Consider the following 19711-nt stretch of genomic DNA (forward strand, 5'->3'; position numbering starts at 1 on the left):
TCCCTTTGGTCAGGAGATGCTTTTGGAGAAGATGCTGAAACCAGAGGCAGCTGGTGGCCTGTTGCTGTTTGCCTTGTGAGGAGAGAGAGAAGTTGAGTGAGTAGTCTTTAGGTATTTCTTTACCCTCCCTTGGGCCATTTTTTGAATCGTGAATGAATTTTCATTTTGGTGAGACCAGTTCGTTGCTTGGGCAGTTCTTTACAAGAAAGGAAGACACGAAAATATTAGGAGCTTCTCAAAATGGACTCAAGCTAACTTCCCCCCAATTCCCCTCTGATTAACACTTCCTTTAGAAAGTTAAGGCTGCCACCGGGTTAAATGCTTGTTGTTTTCTGTGAAAACCCTAAGTTAGGCTCTTAGTCTGTTTTGGGTATCTTTGAGATGTAGAAAGAGAACAGATCTCTTCCTTAGTCAACTACTCTAACTTTTGCATGCAATTTTAGATTCAGGGGTCCATTACAGTTCATTCATAGTCTAACTCTGTGTTAGAACTGTTGCCCCAAGGAAGTTACAGAATAGCCAAGAACTTTTATTGCCTTTTTAAAATGTTTTTACTGCCTTGTGAATACTTGGGAGTATTAGATGGTGCTTGCTTGATTAAGCCTATTTTGTTACTCAGAGATAGCTAATAGCAGTACTTCTGTGCTGGGCATTTTTAAGTGCAAATAAGTAGGGATATTAGAATAGCGGACCTTCCATCTACTTTAACTTTGTATGTACATAATTCATCTGTAAGTGTCAGCATGTTTAACTATTATGAGCAACAGACTTAATGAGTCAAAACTACTGCAGGCGTATAGGATGAGATCTGATGTCCTAAGGTGGCATTTAAGGTGCTGTTGCCCAGCTGGTCCCAACCCACCTCTCCCAGGTTTGTCCTAATCCTCACTACCTGAATGGTTTGGAAATCATTCCATGTGTGATATTTTCTTACACAGATCCTGTTGCCAACTAATCCATTTCCTTTTGCCCCTCTTGGGGATACCCTTTGCCTTCAGTTTCACTTCTCTTTTCTCAAGTCCAGATCAGGTCCTTCCTACCTCCTTTATGAAACACTCCCCAAAACATTCTTGTCCTTGGGAATACTCTACTCCCTCTGAACTGCAGTGGCATTATTGCCCTTATTAAAAACAATAACACAGTATATACTCTTTTAAGAATAGCCTTTTTTTCTGATTAGACCTAACACCTTTCCTGCAGAGATTGTAGTTTTGTGTCTTCTTGTACCTGCGTATAGTAGATGAGAACTAAATGTTCACAAAAATGTGCTAAATGTGCCTGAGTTGAAACACCCTCTAATTAAACAGGGAATTGGAGGGAATAGGCAGGTAGAAATGAGCCTTTCACCATGGATCTCCACCTCCTACACTGCCCGGAGGGCTTGCACTCTAGCACCGCTCGGAGGCCCATCATTCTATAAGAGGCAGGACTTGTGCAGAACTGAAGCCCAACAATAGAGAGTGATTCTGCGTCTCAGAAATGGCTGTGTGGGTCACCCCGCTTCCTGGCTACTTTTGACTCTCGGAAAACATGTATTGGGTGAGCATAGCATTGAGATTCTTAGACTCTCTTCTTGGTTGGGTCTTCTCACTGACACCTTGGGCTGCTGTAAACGTGTCAGTAGTATTTGTAGCTTGTCCTCCCAGTCCTGCCCTGAAACTGTAAGGAGCAGTGATGGGTAGAGCTGGGGATGCCAGGTAGAGCTGTCTCTGGCTTGGAGCAGAGAGGCATTTTGTACGTTTGCACCAGTAGATCTATGCTTTTGCCCCGATCTTAAATCAGATTTCATTTCTCTTCCTGTACTACAGCAGGATTTAAGCAACGAATTCTGTGTGGGAAAACCTAAGCAATCTTGGTTCTTTTACAAGAGGTGATAGATTGAGACTCTCATTCATGTTTGCTGCTATTACAGTTTGAAGTTGGGTTTATGGAAGAGGCATTGCAAATGAGTTTTGATGGGAACATATGTTCATTTCAGTGCTGGATCCCTGATAGAGACTTTGTTTTTTGAATACTTAGAAAATCTCATCTCTCCTGTAAAAGTTTTTATTTGTGGGTGGGGATTTAGCTCATTTATTCCTGTCCCCTCATTTTCCAGAAGGTGAGCAGGCTAGGGAGCAGGCCTAGGACTGGACTCTTTTCAAATCTAAATTTTGATGTCAGGAAATAAGAGTACCTTGAAGACCATAAAAATCTGAGCCTGTTATGATCGAATGAACACTTACAAGCAACTTAACTCTGTAATCAAAAAGTTAAATAATGAGAAGTGTTGGTGAGGATGTGGAGAACTCAGAGTCCTTATACTCAGCTGGTGAGAATGTGAAATGATGCAGTCACTTTGGAAAATAGTCTGGCAGTTCTTCAAATGGTTAGAGTTATCAGCAATTCCACTCCTAGTTATCTACCCAAGAAAAATGGAAACATGTACAAGCGAAAACCTATATATGAATGTTTATAGCAGTATCATTCATAATAACCAAAGGGGAAACGACCCAAATGTTTGTCAACTGATAATGGATAAATGAAATATGGTATATACATATTTTATGTATACAATGGAATAGCATTTAGCAATAAAAAGGAGTGAGGTGCCAAAATATACTTCATCATGACTGAACCTGGGAAACACGCTAAGTGAAAGAAGCCAGACACAAAAGGTCACATATTATATGATTTCATTTAAAAAACATATCCAGATGAGGCAAATCTACAGAGATAGGAAGTAGATGAGTGGTTGCCTAGGGCTTGGGGTGAGATGAGAGGTGATGAGTATGTTCTAAAACTGTAGTGATGGTTACACATAACTTCTATATACTAAAAGCCCTTGGATTGTACACTCTATTTTTTATTTTATTTTTTTTTGGCCATGCTGTGTGGCATGTGGGGTCTTAGTTCCCTGATCAGGGATTGAACCCGTGCTCCCTGTGGTGGAAGCACAGAGTCCTAACCACTGTACCACCAGGAAAGTCCCGTGAATTATACACTTTAAATGGGTGACTTGTATGCTGTGTGAGTGATATCTTGAAGCTGTTATAAAAAGTAACTTACCAGTAATGTATATTCACTAGTTTAAAAAAAGATAATATATGAGTAATGAGGAATAAAAACAAAGGACCATCCATAATTTCACCGTTAGTGTTTTATTGTTCGACCGTATTTCTTCAAGTGATTTTTTGTAAGTTTTACAAAAATGAGATCATGCAGGACATCCTAATTGGTACCTTGTTGCAGTCAACAGTGTATTATAAACTTCTTGGTTGGTAAATGATGTATTTACATCAGTGGCTAGCTGGCAGTAAATTAGGGAAGTTGAAGGGGAACAAGGTGCCACTCTGCTGCCTTTTTTCAGCTGTAGTACAGATTTGCCTTGATTTCGGGTGAAAGTAGAGTGCGCCTATAAAACCTTTCGTGAGCCAAAATGACATAAAGTGAAAAAAGCAATTACCTTAGGACTCATCTTGCTGACTGACGCACAGTTTAAATCAAGATAACTCACAGATGCTCACAGACAGTTCAGAGCTGGAGCAGCTTGAGATGCTGAGTGTAGTTCCCAGGAAAGGAGCTTGGCAGTGCCGCTCTCGCTGCTCTGGGGGTACTCTGCCTCTGTAATGACTCCCTGCAAAACAAAGACTGAATGCTGTTTGCACTTGCTGCCTTTTCATAAAAGTGAAAATGCTCTTTGGATCTGTTTTGGTTAGTGAAAGCAGTACTAATGTCGGTCTTTCATAAAAACAAAGTGGCGTAAAGTGAATTTTCGAAAATTGGGGGATACTCGCTCTGTAAATAGGTGTTCTTTTCGTGGTCTGTTTAGTGGCATGATTTTTCATATTTTTGTGTTTTGTATGGATAATTTCTCTGGTTAAAATGGCTCCCAAGTAACCAAAGCTGGAGTGCTGCCTAATCTTAAGTATAAGAAGGATGTGAAGCGCCTTATGAAGAAAATACACGTGTTAGATAAGGTTTGTTCAGGTCTGAGTTATAGTGCAGTTGGCTGAGAGTTCAGAGTTAATGAGTCAACTATATATTTAATAAAGTGTCTTTAAACAGTAATATACATACAAGGTTATATATTATATGTATGTAGCTCTGAAAGGTTAGAAATTGATTGGTTGGTGGAAATGCTGTGACCAGAGGCTCACAGAAACTTAACTCTGTTTCCTCTAGGGAACAGAATAGTCTGTTTCCTCAGTATTCACTAACTTTTTTTTTTTTTTTCAGTGACTTTATAGAACATAACTGTGAGTACTGGAAATTGATTTATATTTTCTTTCAGAGGATCTAGTTTCTTTTGCTTAGTATGATGTTTCTGAGATTCATCTGTTTTGGTGTCTTCCTTTTTATTGCTGAATAGTATTCCTTTTTATGACCATATTGTTTGCTGATAGGCGTTTGGGTTGTTTCTAGTTTTTGGCTCTTATGAGTAAAGATGTAATAAATGTTCTCATACAAGTCTTTGTGTGTACGTATTTTCATTTCTCTGGTAAATATCTATTAGTAGAATTCCCCTGACTCCCAGACTACATCACACAGACACTATTGAGGAGAAAATTGAACAGTTCTATGGACTCTGGGCCCAGTTTTGTTATTCTTCCTCCTTGTAGTTCTTGGCTCGAAGCCTTATTTTCTGTTTTTTTGCCAGATTTCCAGATATACCCATACTAAGTCAGAAACGAATGAGCATTCTGTTGAAGTGGAAAGTTGGAATAATTAGAAACTACTGCAAGGAGACACGAGCTTCTAGAAGAGCTTCAGTTACTTGTCACGATTCTGGGTTTCTGTTAATTGATGCAGGTTAGGAGGCTTCCTGGTCATGCACAGGGTTCATCCTGCAACTCTTTGTGGAGCCTGGCCATGGTGATTTGCGCCTTTGTAAGTAACCAAGCTCAGTTACCGCAATTGGTACTGCCTCTTTAGACTGTTGGTCATGTGGCTGGTATTTTGCTGCCTAAAAAAAAAAGGTATACATGTGGATTAATTTTAATTCATATGCAATTTTTTTTTTTTTTTTTTTAAAGCTTGACTCTTCTTTGTCTGATGATCTTCTGTGGGTGCTGTTTGACAACTAGCACCAACCAGAGAGTCCTAGCTAAGTATTTTAGATTATAATTTCTGGGAGCAGTGAGCAGTGCTTTTGGTGATGAGTATTCATCCCTAACACCCCGTCCCATTGAAGTCATTTCTACACTGCATATTCATACCTATGTTTGGCAGATTGAATTCTGTTTCATTGACTTCTTGTGCCAGTGTTCGGTGACTAGTTCTTTACAGCTGAGAACTTGACTATCAGCATCCTCTTTTAAAGCGTCTCAAATCTCCTAAAGAGTAACACTGATTCTTACGGAATTGCTAAAATGCTATTTTCTGAATGGAAGGTAAGGTGGGTATTGAAGATGAATGAAACTTTCATGTGGGAGTGGACTGAAGCGAGAAAATTACTCTTGAAGTACTGCTTCTTTAAGAGAGCCTTTTAGTAAAATTTTGAGCTATCTTTTATTTTTAGTTTACTGTATTTTTTATAGTTTGTTCAAAGAGAGAACTAGTATGTAACGTTCCTCGTTTGATTGGAATCTATAGCCCCTGGTCTTCATGGCTTTTTTCCTTTTTTTGAATAACTAAGTGGATAAAGGAGGAGGAATTTCTTTTTTAATAGACCCATGAGACACGTAACAGTACATTCACTTTACATTTGAGGAAACTGAATGCAATGTTCAGGCCACACAGCCAGGGAGTGTCATTGCTCAGACAGTGCCTGTGCCTTTTCATGCTAGATAAACTCTGCCTTCCAGTGTTAGTTTAAGCACAGATTTCTTTTTCCCCTCAAATGATTGGTTTTTCCCTGTTAAATTTTTGTTTCCTTTTAAAGTAACTTACTAAAGTATAAAATATTTATAAAGTGCACAAAATTTGATGAGTTTTACACCTGTATATACCTAAACAACTGCCCAGATGAAAAATTAGAACATTTAAATAATTTGGCTTTGGGGGGACTTCCCTGGCAGTCCAGTGGTTAAAACTGCACTTTCACTGTAGAGGGCATGAGTTCGATCCCTGGTCGGGGAAATTAAGATCTCTCATGCCACATGGCATGGCCCAAGAAAACAAAACAAAATGAAAAAACAAAAGCAAAAGAAATAATTTGTTTTGATGACTCAGTGGTAAAGAACCTGCCAATACAGGAGATACAGGCGACTCGGGTTCAGTCCGTGGCTTGGGAAGATCCCCTGGAGAAGGGAATGGCAACCCAGTCCAGTGTTCTTGCCTGGGAAATCCCATGGACAGAGGAGCCTGGCCGGCTACAGTCCATGGGATCACCAAGAGTAAGACGTGACTGCACGACTAAGCACAAGTATATGTATATGTATGTGTGTGTGTGTGTAAAGTGGAACTCAACCTGTTTGCTCTCAGCCTGGTATCCTCAGAAGGGTGCCACAGGGTCCCTTGCTCCTGGATAGGACCCAGATGTCTAAGCAACCTCTTCTCTGAGGATAAACAAAATGGATACCTTTAAACCTTTTTTCCCCTTCCTCTTATTTCAGACCTCCCAGATTGCTCTAGGTCTTTGCACATATTTCTGGTTTCTAGGTGAGGGATGACCCAGTCCCTGGTAGATTGGAAGGGCAATCAGATTGGCAGCTATACTTACCTCAAGAATGTTCTCTATGTTTCCGTCTTCCTCAGAGGTGAGGTTTGTGAGCATCTTGGGGTGTGAAGGAAGGAGGACTGTTCTCTTTCACCCTCATAAGTATAACTAATCTTATCAGCACCTACAGTCTCATGCGTGCGTGCTCGGTCACTTTAGCCGTGTCTGACTCTTTGTGACCGTGTAGACTCTAGCCCACCAGGCTCCTCTGTCCATGGGATTCTCCAGGCAAGAATACTAGAATGGGTTGCCATGCCCTCCTCCAGGGGATCTTCCTGACCTGGGATTCGAACTTGTGTCTGCCTGCGTCTCCTGCATTGCAGGCGGATGGATTCTTTACCCACTGAGCCTCATGGGAAGCCCCTTATAGTCTAATACGTATTAATAAAAGAATTGACTTGAATTTAAGAAAACATTAGTTTCCCTTGATTATATCCTTTAGAAAACATAAATGCTTTCATGTTAGTTTTCAGCTGTGTAGTTTTTTTTGTCCTTGAATTTCAAAGTATTTGAGAGTATCTTTTCCTCTTAGAGTCTGAATCAGCTTTTTATTTCTGAAATAGTTAGAAACACGTTTTCATGAAAGTCCAGAGCTTTATGTGTTGTTCTTTTCTGTGAGAGTGACTTATCTGTCCATTGTGTTCTTTTCAGTTGAGTGATTTTGCTGTTTTTCCCTTGGAGAGTAAAAAACAAACCAAAGATAGATTATTGCATTATTGCCAAAATTTTACTTAGCATTCTTGCCTTACCAAGTTTAAATTACTTTTTATAGACTTTTAAAAGACTAAATACATTTCATATGCTTTGTTTTAAGGGCATGATACTTTGGCATTATACTTTTAGTGCTTGAGTATATTTAGTTTTAGAAGTAGAAATACTGGATTTCTGAACCAGTTTTAATGTAAATATGAGGAAATTTACAAATATACCTGTGCAGTGTGAAGATAACCAAGGATACTTCTTTTTATAAAAAGATTGCATACCAAACTCAGGTGATTAGTCTGAGGCTATAAAAATACATTGGCCACAAAATTACCAACTCTAAACCAGCTCCTTAGAGTGCCCGTCTGCTGATATGCATTTTGGAGTGTCTGTGCCCGCCAGCTAAAAAACTTGGACAAACTTGGTGACCAGGTATTGTCTTTCTCTTTCTGTGAAGACAATGCCTTCCTAGTTCTTAAAATAGTTTGTACCTTATTCTCCACCATATCTGATTGGAATTTCTCTGTCTTTGCCAGGGCTTTTATTCATTGCCACTTTCTAGGCTTGCTGTGTTGTTGAATTAAAACAAGCAAAACTAGTTATATCTCCTAAATTTAGTTTAAGTTCTTTGAGATGGTTTATTCTTTATAATTGAGATTTTCTGTATATTTGTCTGATTTTTCACCCCTTGTTTCTCTTTTGTATTAGTAATAAAAATGATCTTACGATCTTCCTCATAGGCTATCTTCTTTTTTTCTTACATATCTTGTTTAGTTTCTGTTAATTGCCGTTTTTATCCAGGTACATTTAAACCTCATTTTTCATATATCAACTCTTTTTAGAGTCAAAACAGAGAATTTTACGTTCTCTTTCTTTGGCTTGGAATTCTATCCTTTGGTTATCATACTTTCTTCTCTGTAAAGCCACGTTAACTCTTTGTTCTGGTTTTGGTAGCCCTAGGTTAGAAGTCTGTAAACTTTTTTGACTTACAATCCTAATAGTAAACAAAAAAAGAGAAAGAGAAAAATCTTGTCCTGTCATGAACATTTTTCATATGTCACGTACTTTTACTGCTGTACACATCTGTTATATACATCATATACATACATCTGTTTATTCATCTGTTTTTATTGTGTCACTACCACATGCTGGACATTTTGGGTAATATATAGTGAAAAAATATGCTTTCCGTCATGAATCTGACATCATTAATAAACTATAGACATTATCAATAAATAAAACATAGAACATGCCATGAAAAAAAGAAAAAGAGCAGAGTAAGGAAGATAGAACATTCAGATGAGTTTGCAGTTTAAACTTAGGGAGGTTAGGGTAGACCTCATGGAGAGAGATTTGAGCGAAGGAGGTGAGGGAGTTAGCCACTTGGATATCTGGGGGAAGAATGGTCCAGACAGAAGGAATGGCTGGTGCAGAGACCCCAGAGTAGGACTCTCCCTGTGTGTCTAGCCAGTGTGACTTAGAGTGAGGTAATAAGCAAAGGGGAAGAGGGTAGGAATCAGATTAGAGGGAAAATGGGTGTGGGGAAGACTGCAGAACTTGAAGGTTATGGCAAGGCCTTGGGTGAGACAGGAGCCATTGCAGGGATTTGAAGAGAGAAGTTACATGCTCTGACTGTCAGTTTAACAGAGCCCCTGGCTGCTGTGTTGAGAACAGGCTGCAGGAGGGCCATGATGGAAGCTGGAACGCCAGTGAGGAGGGGGGAGGTGTTGGTGATCATACTAGGTGGTAGCACTGGAGATGGTAAGTAGCTGTATCTGGACATGTTCTGAAGATAGATTCAGTAGGATTACATGATAGCCTACTGAGATGGGGTTTGAGAGAAAGAGAGGAGTCAAGAATGACTGTCAGGATTTTTGTGAGAGCAGCTGTAAAGGTGGAGTTGGGATGGGTAAGACTGCAGGTGGAGAGGTTTTGGGGCTTTGGGGAGATGAGTTCTATCTTGGCAATGTTAAATTTAAACTTCCTAGATCAAATAGGGAGTCAGTTATATGAATTTGGTGTCCCAGAAAGAGGACTGAACTGAAAGTGTACCTAAACAAAGGAGGACCAAAGACTGAGCCCCGAGGCCTCCAGTGTTAAAAGTGTGGGAAGAAGAGAAAGAACCAGCAAAGTAGATTGAGTACCAGGAGAATGAGGAGAGTGTGGTGCTTGACAGCCAAGTGAGGAAGACAGATCAAGGAGTTCTAAGGTTTTCTACCCAATTAGGGCTTTCCTCATAGCTCAGTCGGTAAAGAATCTGCCTGCAATGCAGGAGACCCCGGTTCGATTCCTGGGTCTGGAAGATCCCCTGGAGAAGGGATAGGCTTCCCACTCCAGTATTCTTGGACTTCACTTGTGGCTCAGCTGGTAAAGAATCCACCCGCAGTGCGGGAGACCTGGGTTCGATCCCTGGGTTGGGAAGATCCCCTGGAGAAGGGAAAGTCTACCCACTCCAATATTCTGGCCTGGAGAATTCCATGGACTCTGTAGTCCATGGGGGTTGCAAAGAGTTGGACACGACTAAGCAACTTTCACTTCACCCAATTTCAGGTATTCATGCCCTACTTTGGAACCATTGCTAGCATGTTCTTCTGTCATTTACTGTGTATTAACATCAGGCTTTTAGCACTGTGAAAGCTTTTTGTTTTGTTTAAAGATATACAAGTTCAGAGAATGATACTGGTGTACTGGGCACAGAGATTAGAACATGTTAATATTTTGCCATATTTGTTTCAGACTTTTTAAAAAAGAAATAAAAAATTATTAAAAGAGCTGAAGTTCCCTTTTCTTCCTAGATAACCAGTCTCCTCCTTTCCTTTCCTCCTGTAAAGTTGATGCACATTCTTCCATTCCACATCATTGTTCTTGTTAATACACATATGTGTCCATAAATTCATGTATGGTGTTTTATGTATTAAAAATTTACAATGATAGCATACTAGAAATATTTCCAAACATGCTTTTTCCAATTTGTTTTGAAATGTATTCATGTTGACACATGTGGATTATTAATTCGGAACTGTACAATTTATGAATACACTCATTCATTTATCCATTCTCCCACTGATAGACCTTTAGGTCAATGGCCATTTTTCTGTTACAGCAATGCTGCAGTGAACGTTTTTGAACCTGCTCTCTTGGATACATGCTGGGTTGTGGAGGGCACACAGCTTTGGTTTTGTGTTTCCATCATCATAATGAGAGAAGCCATTTCTGCCTGGCTGGCCAGTGCTTGGGATGTTTATACTTTTTATTTTTCCCAGTCTTATAGAATTGAAATCGTTTCCTGTTTAAGTTTGCATTTCTCTAGTATTTGTGAAGAGGGGCATTTAATCACATGTTTATTAGCCACTGAGCTTCATCTTTTTTTCCATTTTCTTATTTTCTTCCACTTTTATTTATAGGGATTCTTCATATATTGTTTACTGATTTTCTTGATAATTATCAATATTGCAAATACCTGTTCTTTGACTTTTATCTTTACTTATGATTCTCTTATACAAAAAAGACTAATTTTATTGTGGCTGGTTGTAGGAATGGGGCGATTGCGAGTGGGTATGAGGGGTCTGTTGAAGTGATAGAAATACTATAAAATTAGGTTGTGGGGATTGTTGTACAACTCTGTAAATTTACTAACAATCATTGTATTGTACACTTAAGTGAATTTTATGGTTTGTAAATTATACTTCAATAAAAGCTGTTACAATTAACATTTTTTTTTAATGTGGTCTTATTCATCAGTGTTTCCTGTTGTGGTTTGTGTGTTTTATGTCTTATGGAATTTTACCTAATCTGTTGTCAAAAGGCATTTAAAGTTTTTTCTAATTACCCTCAAGCTTTATTTTGCACATTTGTATGTTGGGAATTTATTTTGGAGTGTAGTTGGAGGTAAGGATAGAATTTTATCTGTGTGTAGCCTGTTATGAAATATGTCATCTTTTTCAATTGATTAAATGGGTATTTAAATGCTACTTCAGTTACACATATCCACTCTCAAGTCTGATCCTAAGATTTCTTTGCCTCTCTTTGCAAAATACCATACTCTGTCTTAATTGCTATAATTTCATAAGGAGCTTTGCTATTGGGGAGGGCAGATCATCTTTCATTACTCTTTGACATTGCTGTTTAGCGACATTCCTTACTCTTTACTCCTCCATGTGAATATAAAGTCAGATTGTCAAGTTTGTCAAAAAAACTCTCTTGGAATTTTTATTGACATTGCATTGCATTTCACTGTTGAGCCCCACACCCCATGAATATGGTGTATTTATGTCTTCTGTTAGGTCCTTCAGTAAAGTTTTATTATTCATCTGTAATAATTTTTAAAGATTTATAGGTACTGTATATAGTTTTGGTTGCTGTTGTAAATGGAATATATTTAAATATTTTTCATTTTCTAATGTATTCTGCTGGTGTAGAGGACTACTCTTCTTTTTCTTTTTTCCCTTTTAAGTTCTGACTTATAGTAAAGTTCAAAAATCTAGGCACACAGCTCAGTGCATATGTACAGTGCTCATCTTTGTCACCTCTACCTTCATGTCCCTTCTCAATTAGTATTTTCCTAGAGAAACCATTGTTGTGATTTTCATTATCATTTTGAATTTCATATATGTATAGAATCACAGCACATGGCCTCTTGTATCTAGACTCTTTCTTGCTACATCACACCTGTGAGATTCTTCTATGCTGTGTTTGGCAGTATTGGTTCTTTTTCATTTCTCTGTAGTATTCCACTGTATGAATATACCACAATTTACCCCTTTTAATTTTTTTATAAAATTAAATATTCCAATTATTAATTTACAAGCCATAATAACACCTGATAATCATTTTACCTCACAACAGCTTTCGCTTTGAAAAAGGAAAATGCTAAAATCAGCAATATGAGAAACTTTATTTTATTTGAATAGAGACATAATTCATGTCAGAGTTCAATTATATGTTCAAGAAGTTAGTTACTATAACCGGAAGGTCAGTCTAACTAATGTTAACTAATGTCTTTACAGGGCAAATTGATTTGCATTTGTTGCTGTTTACCAGTGAAAAAAATTCACCTTGAGAATCTCAGCAAGTTCTTTTAAAAAATAGCCTTCCCATTTTATGCAGTAAAATGTGGAACCAGAGCTTTCTAAAGAAAATGAAGGACAAACAGAGACTTCTGTAGCTGGTGGTGCACAAACTCATAGGCAGAGCAGTGGAACCCTGGGGAAGCAGTCCAGTCATAAGTGACAGAATTTTAACCATTTTAATATAAACTGCCAGTGATCTGAAAGAACTGATTCACACAGACTGTTTCCTCTCTGAACATCAGTCACCAGGATATTTGGAGGACATTGCTGCTGATTAAGCCACTCTTACTCCAGCATCCACATTTGTGAAGAATATCTGCTGCTTCTCATCCCCAGGTGTTAGATTTTTGCTCTGCTCGTGAGGCTGGTGACAGTGTTGAAGAAAGTGCAGCTGTTGCTGAAAACCCTGCAAACCAAACCAGTGGTCCTTTCATTAGGGCACAGACTGTCTTTCTATGATAAGACAAAAAAGGACTAAAACAGCATCTGGTATTTAGGGTGTAGGAGTCATGTAATTTTAATCACCACATGATTTTGCCAAACCCAAAACTTACCATTTGCCAGAGAATCTGTTTTGGCAAACCAAAGCCTAACTTGGTGCTATGTTTTTCCTGCCTCCCCTAGAGCCTGATTCAGACCACAGTACAAACAACCCAGTGAAAATGACACGATAATCAGGACAAGTGGTCTTGTCTACTCTAGTGCATAATATTAGAGAATATTGTTGATTAGTTTTCATTATTTAAGATTGTGTTCATCAAAAAGGAACTTTACTACTAAATACAGAAATGTATCATGTTCCCACAGAGGGAATTTTCTCATTTTTAAACATTTTAAAGTAAAGTAATTTTCAAGCTAATACCCAGAAAGCTACAACTATTTTCATAGAAAATAACAGTCTCCTTTTCACAAAAACAAGATTTCCTCACCAAAATAGTCTACCAAGTTGCAGCAGAAATGGTGAAGTCTAATCAGAAAAAGCGTAGATACTGTGGCAGCAGAGCTTGAAACACTGATTGTGAGTTCTGCTCTAGACTGAATGTTTGTTTTCCAGATTCATGTGTTGACAGCTAATTTCCAATGTGTTGGTATTTGGAAGGGGAACCTTTGGGGTGATTAGGTCATGAGGATGGAGCCCTCATGAATGGGATTAGTGCCCTTATAAAAGAGGCCCCAGAGAGCCCTTTCACCCCTTCCACCATATGAGGACACAGTGACTCACCAAACATCAAATTTGCCATTGTGTTGTTGAATTTACCATCCTCTGGAGCTAAGAAACAAATTTCTGTTGTTTGTAAGTCATTCAGTCTGTGATATTCTGCTACAGCAGCCAAAACAGATTAAGACAATTTCCTTAGGATCCTTCCAAAACCCAGAGAATGTTCCTCCTTGTAGTTACTTTCTTTTCATAGTCTTTAATGCCTCCAAATGAGAAATGCCTTGTTTATGCCAAGGACAAAAAGGTATAGAGAGGAAAGAAAATAGTACATTTCCTTTCAACTCTGAATCTGAGTGAATGCCACTGCAGACGTTAATGTCAAAGAATTAGGCTATAGGAATTCAATACTAACTGCAATTGCTTTTCACTCTGCATATTTGTCAGTCATAGCAAAGGGCCATGAGGATGACTGGGGAAAGTGTGGGAGCCTGTTTGAGTCCTGGAAATGTTTTTAATAAATGCCAGCTTTCTGCCCCTCAAGTTCTTCCACACCTGTGGGTCCTGGGTCTGCGTGAGTAGTGGAATTGAAGTGGCTATTTTGTGGGTCTTCCCTGGCGGTTCAGTTGTTGAGACACTGTGTTTCCGCTGCAGGGAGCATGGGTTCCATCCCTAACTGGGAAACTAAGGTCCTGCATGCCGTTCCGGGTGGCCAAAAAATAGGAGGGAAAAAGTGACTATTTTGTAATGCTTAAGCACAGTTCTTCATTCCTTTCCTTGACATCCAGGAAGCCAACCCTTGCCAGCATAGAGGTCTATATCTGTAGGGATTCCACCTTTCCAGAGAAAAGCCTTATTGAATGTTACCTGGAAAGCAGACAAGACTGGTAACTTGGAAACACATTTACATGAGAGCAGATCTCCACAGAAAACCGAAACTTGGCCAGGATTTCTAAAATGCCACATGGGGGAAAGAGTGCTATTTATTAATACAAAGTTTTCCCCTGGGAAAGCCTTTGGAGGTTTTGTTTACAAAACAAAAAACGTCCTGGTAGGGAGTTTTTTGTTTGTTTCTAGTTCACCCCATGAACTAGAATGAAACCAGGGTACCTCATGATTTCAGTTATGTGATATTTTTGACAGTTTGTAGCTTTTTAAAGAATTCACAAGTTTTTCTTCATGCTGGGAGTTTCTTAAGTCTAGAAAAGACTGCAGAATCTGTTGACGTCTTGAATAGCATATACTTGAAGTAGTATAAATCTCTTTTATGGTCTGCCTCCTGTTGAAGCAAGGTAGAATCAGTTCTAAGCTAATTATTAGAACATTTGGTGGACAGGTTCATTTCTGCATGTGAGAAAATGAGTTTTCTGTTGGTCAGATTCTTATTTAGTATCTTGGTACCAGCCCTGTGGACCAGACATAATTCAGATGCTCTGCCTTCAGGGACACTGGAAAGATTATAGAAGCACATTTTTCATTTTGAGGCTTATGGAGAATATGCCCTTTGTCGTTAGTGAGAGAGCTTGTTCATCATTTGTTGAAAGTCTCCTTGTTGTCATCAGAAAACAGTTAGTGACCGCTTTATGTGCAAAGTGTATTAACTGGAGACTTTGGGATTTTGATGCAACTATTTCTGTCCTTTCATTTATGATGGTTTTGACTGCAAGTGACAGAGTACCTTAATATGACTGGCTTAAAGAATAAAGGGAAACTTATTTTTGTTACATAACAGGATATCCAGTACTTCAGTGACAGCTTCAGGAGCCCTGATTTCTTCTTCCTGGTCTGTGTGTGCAGCCTGTTGGCCTTGTCCTGGGGAGGTATGTTTGAGAGTCATGGGGTAGCTGCAGTAGTTTCAGGTGTCACATCCAGATACTGGAATAATAACCTGAGGAAGACGAGGTGCCCTTCTCATGTGTGAAGAGCAAGATAACTTCCCAGAGAACCTCTGACCAACTTCCCCTCATCTCATTGGGAAAAAGAGTCACATGCTTTTTCCTAAGTCAATTCATAAGAAATGAAGTAATGTTCAGGATTCTCGCTGAGCTTGAGTGGAGTTTCACGTTCCCTTGAGGTTTGGCTCAAGGAATAACATGAACAACGCGTGAACAGTGTTGTTCAATGTACGTGAACAACATTGGGGCTCCGTTAGGAAAGGAGGAGTGGAGATAGACATCATCATCCATAGCTCTTTCAGCCCGCAGGTTTTTCAGTGGGCCTTGGTGGACCCCAGACGTCAAGAACAACCTCTGGTTGTTTATCAAAAAGAGTCAGAGCTTTTGCTAGAAGTTTCAGGACTGCTCAGTAGGCGAAGCAAGCCCAAGCCCTTCACCTCCATCAGCATATCCCACAGAGCTGGCAGCAGGCATGTCTTCATGAGGAGAATTGAAGTTTCTGACTTGTAAGTCATTACAAGGCTCTTTACCTTGTAGACCAGTGGGTATGTCCACGTTTTCAGGTTCCCAGTTTATTTAAAAAGAAATGCCAAAACAGAGCTATAGAAACATGGTATATTTTACATGTTTATTTCCAGGAAAGTATTTCAGACCCAGAAACAGTACCATGACTTTATGTAGACATCCTGTGGAAACAAAACATCAGAAGTCCAGATCTGACTGGAGATCGGACAGAATTCTGCCTTTCGGTCCTGTGGAGGCTACAGAGGATCCCAGAAAAGACTGCAGAATGTTGAACTCAGAGTCCAGGGAATGGCCCTAATGCCTAACTCCTCTGGGGCACTTGGCACTGTTGACCCCCTCTCCTAAAACAGATACCAACTGATACAGACTAGACAGCATAGCACCTTCTTGGTATCCCATCTGTGGTCAGAGGCCATCCCAGGGTGAAGGGGAGGAGGCAGGGCAGGAAGCACTTGACATTGCTACCTACAGTCTCCTGCCATAGGGGGCACCTCCAGGAATCCTGAGAAAAGCCTTCTGCGGTTGATTCGTGTCCTAAGCACTGCCACTCTCCTTTCATATTTTGTTTTCATATAGTTGTGCTTTTACTCACTGTGGTCCTCTTCCTCGGATTATTTAATTCATTTTAACAAGCCTTTTTTTGGGGGGCAGGGGGGAACTGCTCTATGCCAGGAACTGCCTCGAACCTGAGATGGAGTTGAGAGAGAATGGTTTGGTGGTGGTGACAGATGACAAAATAGATGACAGGACTTTGAATGTATTGCTGCTGTAGAGTTGGCACAGGATGCCACAGGAGACGCAGAGGTGTGCATCAAACTCTTGTTTGAAGAGAGTGGAATCTGAGCCATATCCTGAAGGAGAACTTAAAATAAATACCTTTAAAGGGATGCTGATCCGTTTGGGGGAGTGGGAATGGTATTGATAGCGCATAGTTTCCTGGGCATCTTTGGAGTAAAGAAAATTTTACATTTTGCAATAGTGTTATTATGTAGCTGATTTTGCTTCCCTGGTAGCTCAGACGGTAAAGAATTCACCTCCAATGCGGGAGACCTGGCTTCCATCTCTGGGTTGGGAAAATCCCCTGGAGGAGGATGTGGCAACCCACCCTAGTATCATGCTGGCAGAATCCCCATGGACAGAGGAGCCTGGCAGGCTACAGTCCATGGGGTCGCAAAGAATCAGACACGACTAGCGACTAAGCACAGCACAGCATAGCTCATTTTGCCCATAATTAGAAGGTTCAGAAAAAATAATAGGTCATCTCTTACAGGCAAAGCCATATTTCTGCTCTATAAATACTTTTTTAGTCTTTCAGATGTTGTCTTGCCTACTATGTTCCTTTTTAAGTTTTAAAAATTTTATTGAAGTATAATTGATTGACAGTACCATGTTAATTTCTCTCGTACAGCCAAGTGACTCAGTTATACATGCTCTTTTTCATTTTCTTTTCCATTATGGTTTATCACAGGGTATTGAATATAGTTCCCTGTGCTCTACAGTAAGACATTGTTTATCCATCCTGTATATGATAGTTTGCCTCTGTTGATCCAAACTCGCTATCCTTTGCTCCCCCACCTGTCTACCTACTACATTCCTAATTTAAAAGATATATTCATTATTAAGTGTCGCACTATAGTAACTTTCTTGAGAGAAAACTTATATTAAAACGAGGTTATTTAAGTACAAAGAGTTTTCCCGTGTCCCACTGTTTGTGTAGAACCAAACAGGAAGGGATACTGTGTGGTGCTTGGCATGGTCATAAGTTGATGGCCATAGATTTAAAGTAGAAGAAATATGAAGTCTGAATACCTTTGGGGAAAACAAAACCTTTTTATGCTTCTACGACTCAGGAGGGAATGGCTTTCCCTCCCAGGTCTTTGACACCTTAAGCAGAAAAGTTGGGAGTCTCATGTGACCTGATTTTGGAGGCAAAACCCTTCCTTCGAGTCAGGGAGAGACCCTTACCAGTAGTGGATGTTGTGAGACATCCAGACAGAATGGTACAAAAGATGGGTGGAGGCGACCAACATTGCATCATTCAACAGAAATCAGTCCAGCTCGTTCCCGGGGATCTGACAGCGTTGTCATTCTGGGGAACACATAGCAGGGAGCAAGACACAGCCCCTGTTCTTCCTCAGGAGTGGATATTCTGTGAACTCCAGAGAAACTAGCTTGCTGGGTGTTTTGATTCCCTCTTTTCTTCTCTTCCCTCTGTTAGGAGAGAAGCAGCAGCTGAATAGACTCTGACCGTTGGTTTTCAGCCCGCCAGGACCTTCTGTGTAGCTCTCCTTTCGTGGCTCATGTGCTACATCCTCTGCCCTCAGTGTGCAACCGGCCCCCAACGCAATGTGTGTTTGTCAAACCATGGAAGTGGGGCAGTATGGCAAGAACGCAAGTCGGGCCGGAGACCGGGGAGTCCTCCTGGAGCCCTTCATCCACCAGGTGGGCGGACACAGCAGCATGATGCGCTACGACGACCACACTGTGTGCAAGCCCCTCATCTCCCGGGAGCAGCGCTTCTACGAGTCCCTCCCTCCCGAAATGAAGGAGTTCACCCCTGAGTACAAAGGTCAGTCACTGGCCAGTTTGGAGAGAGCAGCAGCGTATAGGCCCTCAGCCCGGTTTTCCTTGTTCTGTCGGCCATGTGATAACGATTGTAGGTCTCTGTTGTCCCAGTGCAGCTAAGTCACTTTGTTAAGCAAAATTTGAAAGCATCGGCGAGGCCTTTATTTCTTGAAAACTGAGTCCATTGATAGGTAAACCCGAGAAGAATTCACAGCATTAAGTCCTGTTGGCGAAGAGCATGCTGTTGTCTAGGAGGTTTCCCTGTTGGGTGGGATGGTCTAGGAGAGAAGGGGCACCCCTTCTCTGCTCCCAGAGAAGGAATTGGATGCTCTCCAGGCTCAGGGGATGAGGTAGCTGGTGAGGAGGCGCTGTGGAGCTTGTGTCTGTATGTGCTGGGGGTGAATGGATGGTAAGAATTTTAGAGAAGGACTGGGGCCTGGAAGTCCTAACTTTTAAAGGAAAAATAATCTGCTTTATAATGTAACTTGATAGACTAGAACCCCATGAATGTATACCAGAATTTAAGTCACTTTGTTTTAAAATCTGATTTTTGTCACTGTGTGTATACATTTTTATGATTGACCCTCATGTATAAGATGGGGCTTCCCAGGCAGCGCTAGTGGTAAAGAACCTGCCTGCGAGTGCAGGAGACATAAGAGATGCGGGTTTGATCCCTGGGTCGGGAAGATCCCCTGGAGAAGGGCACGGCAACCCAGTATTCTTGCCTGGAGAATCCCATGGACAGAGGAGCTTGGCGGGCTATGGTTGCAAAGAGTCAGACATGACTGAAGCAACTTAGTATGCATCCATGCATGTATAAATTACGTTTTTTGTGTTCTTTTTATTTTGGCCGTGCTGCATGGCTTGTGGGATCTTAGTTCCCTGACCAGGGATTGAACCCAGGCTGCTGCAGTGAAAGCACTGAGTCCTAACCACTGGACTGCTGGGAAATTCCCTGTGTTCTGTTTTTTTACCTTTTCCAAAGCAGTGTGAATTCAGTCATGTTTGCACCATGCTTTACTTGGGAGAGCCTCGATTTAGAAAAACCAGTCCATATTGGTATTGGCTTTTGTTTCCTTAACTCTTTCATTGTGGTGAAATATACATAAAATTGAACCATTTTTTTAAGGTGGATGCAGCTTTTTAAAAAATTAAAGTA

At 40.3% G+C, this 19711-nt stretch overlaps 1 protein-coding gene across 13 annotated transcripts in view; it reads left to right on the forward strand.

Annotated features, from left to right (window-relative positions):
* Positions 1–19711, forward strand: part of IP6K1 (inositol hexakisphosphate kinase 1) — a 37182-nt gene that overhangs the window by 1448 nt on the left and 16023 nt on the right. For 4 of the 13 annotated variants that reach the window (XM_081525597.1, XM_081525592.1, XM_081525594.1 and 1 more), the window contains exon 2: positions 18206–18556. In XM_081525597.1, coding sequence (XP_081381723.1) covers positions 18334–18556 — 223 coding nt within the window. In that variant the 5' untranslated portion in view covers positions 18206–18333. Of the gene's footprint in view, positions 1–13; positions 97–12348; positions 13430–15299; positions 15388–18205; positions 18557–19711 lie in introns of those variants that run through there. The other 9 variants (XM_081525602.1, XM_081525603.1, XM_081525601.1 and 6 more) reach the window with 6 other exon arrangements.

This window comes from Giraffa tippelskirchi, chromosome 9, assembly GCF_054371585.1.
Source record: "Giraffa tippelskirchi isolate mGirTip1 chromosome 9, T2T-mGirTip1v1.2.pri, whole genome shotgun sequence".
Lineage (NCBI taxonomy): Eukaryota > Metazoa > Chordata > Mammalia > Artiodactyla > Giraffidae > Giraffa > Giraffa tippelskirchi.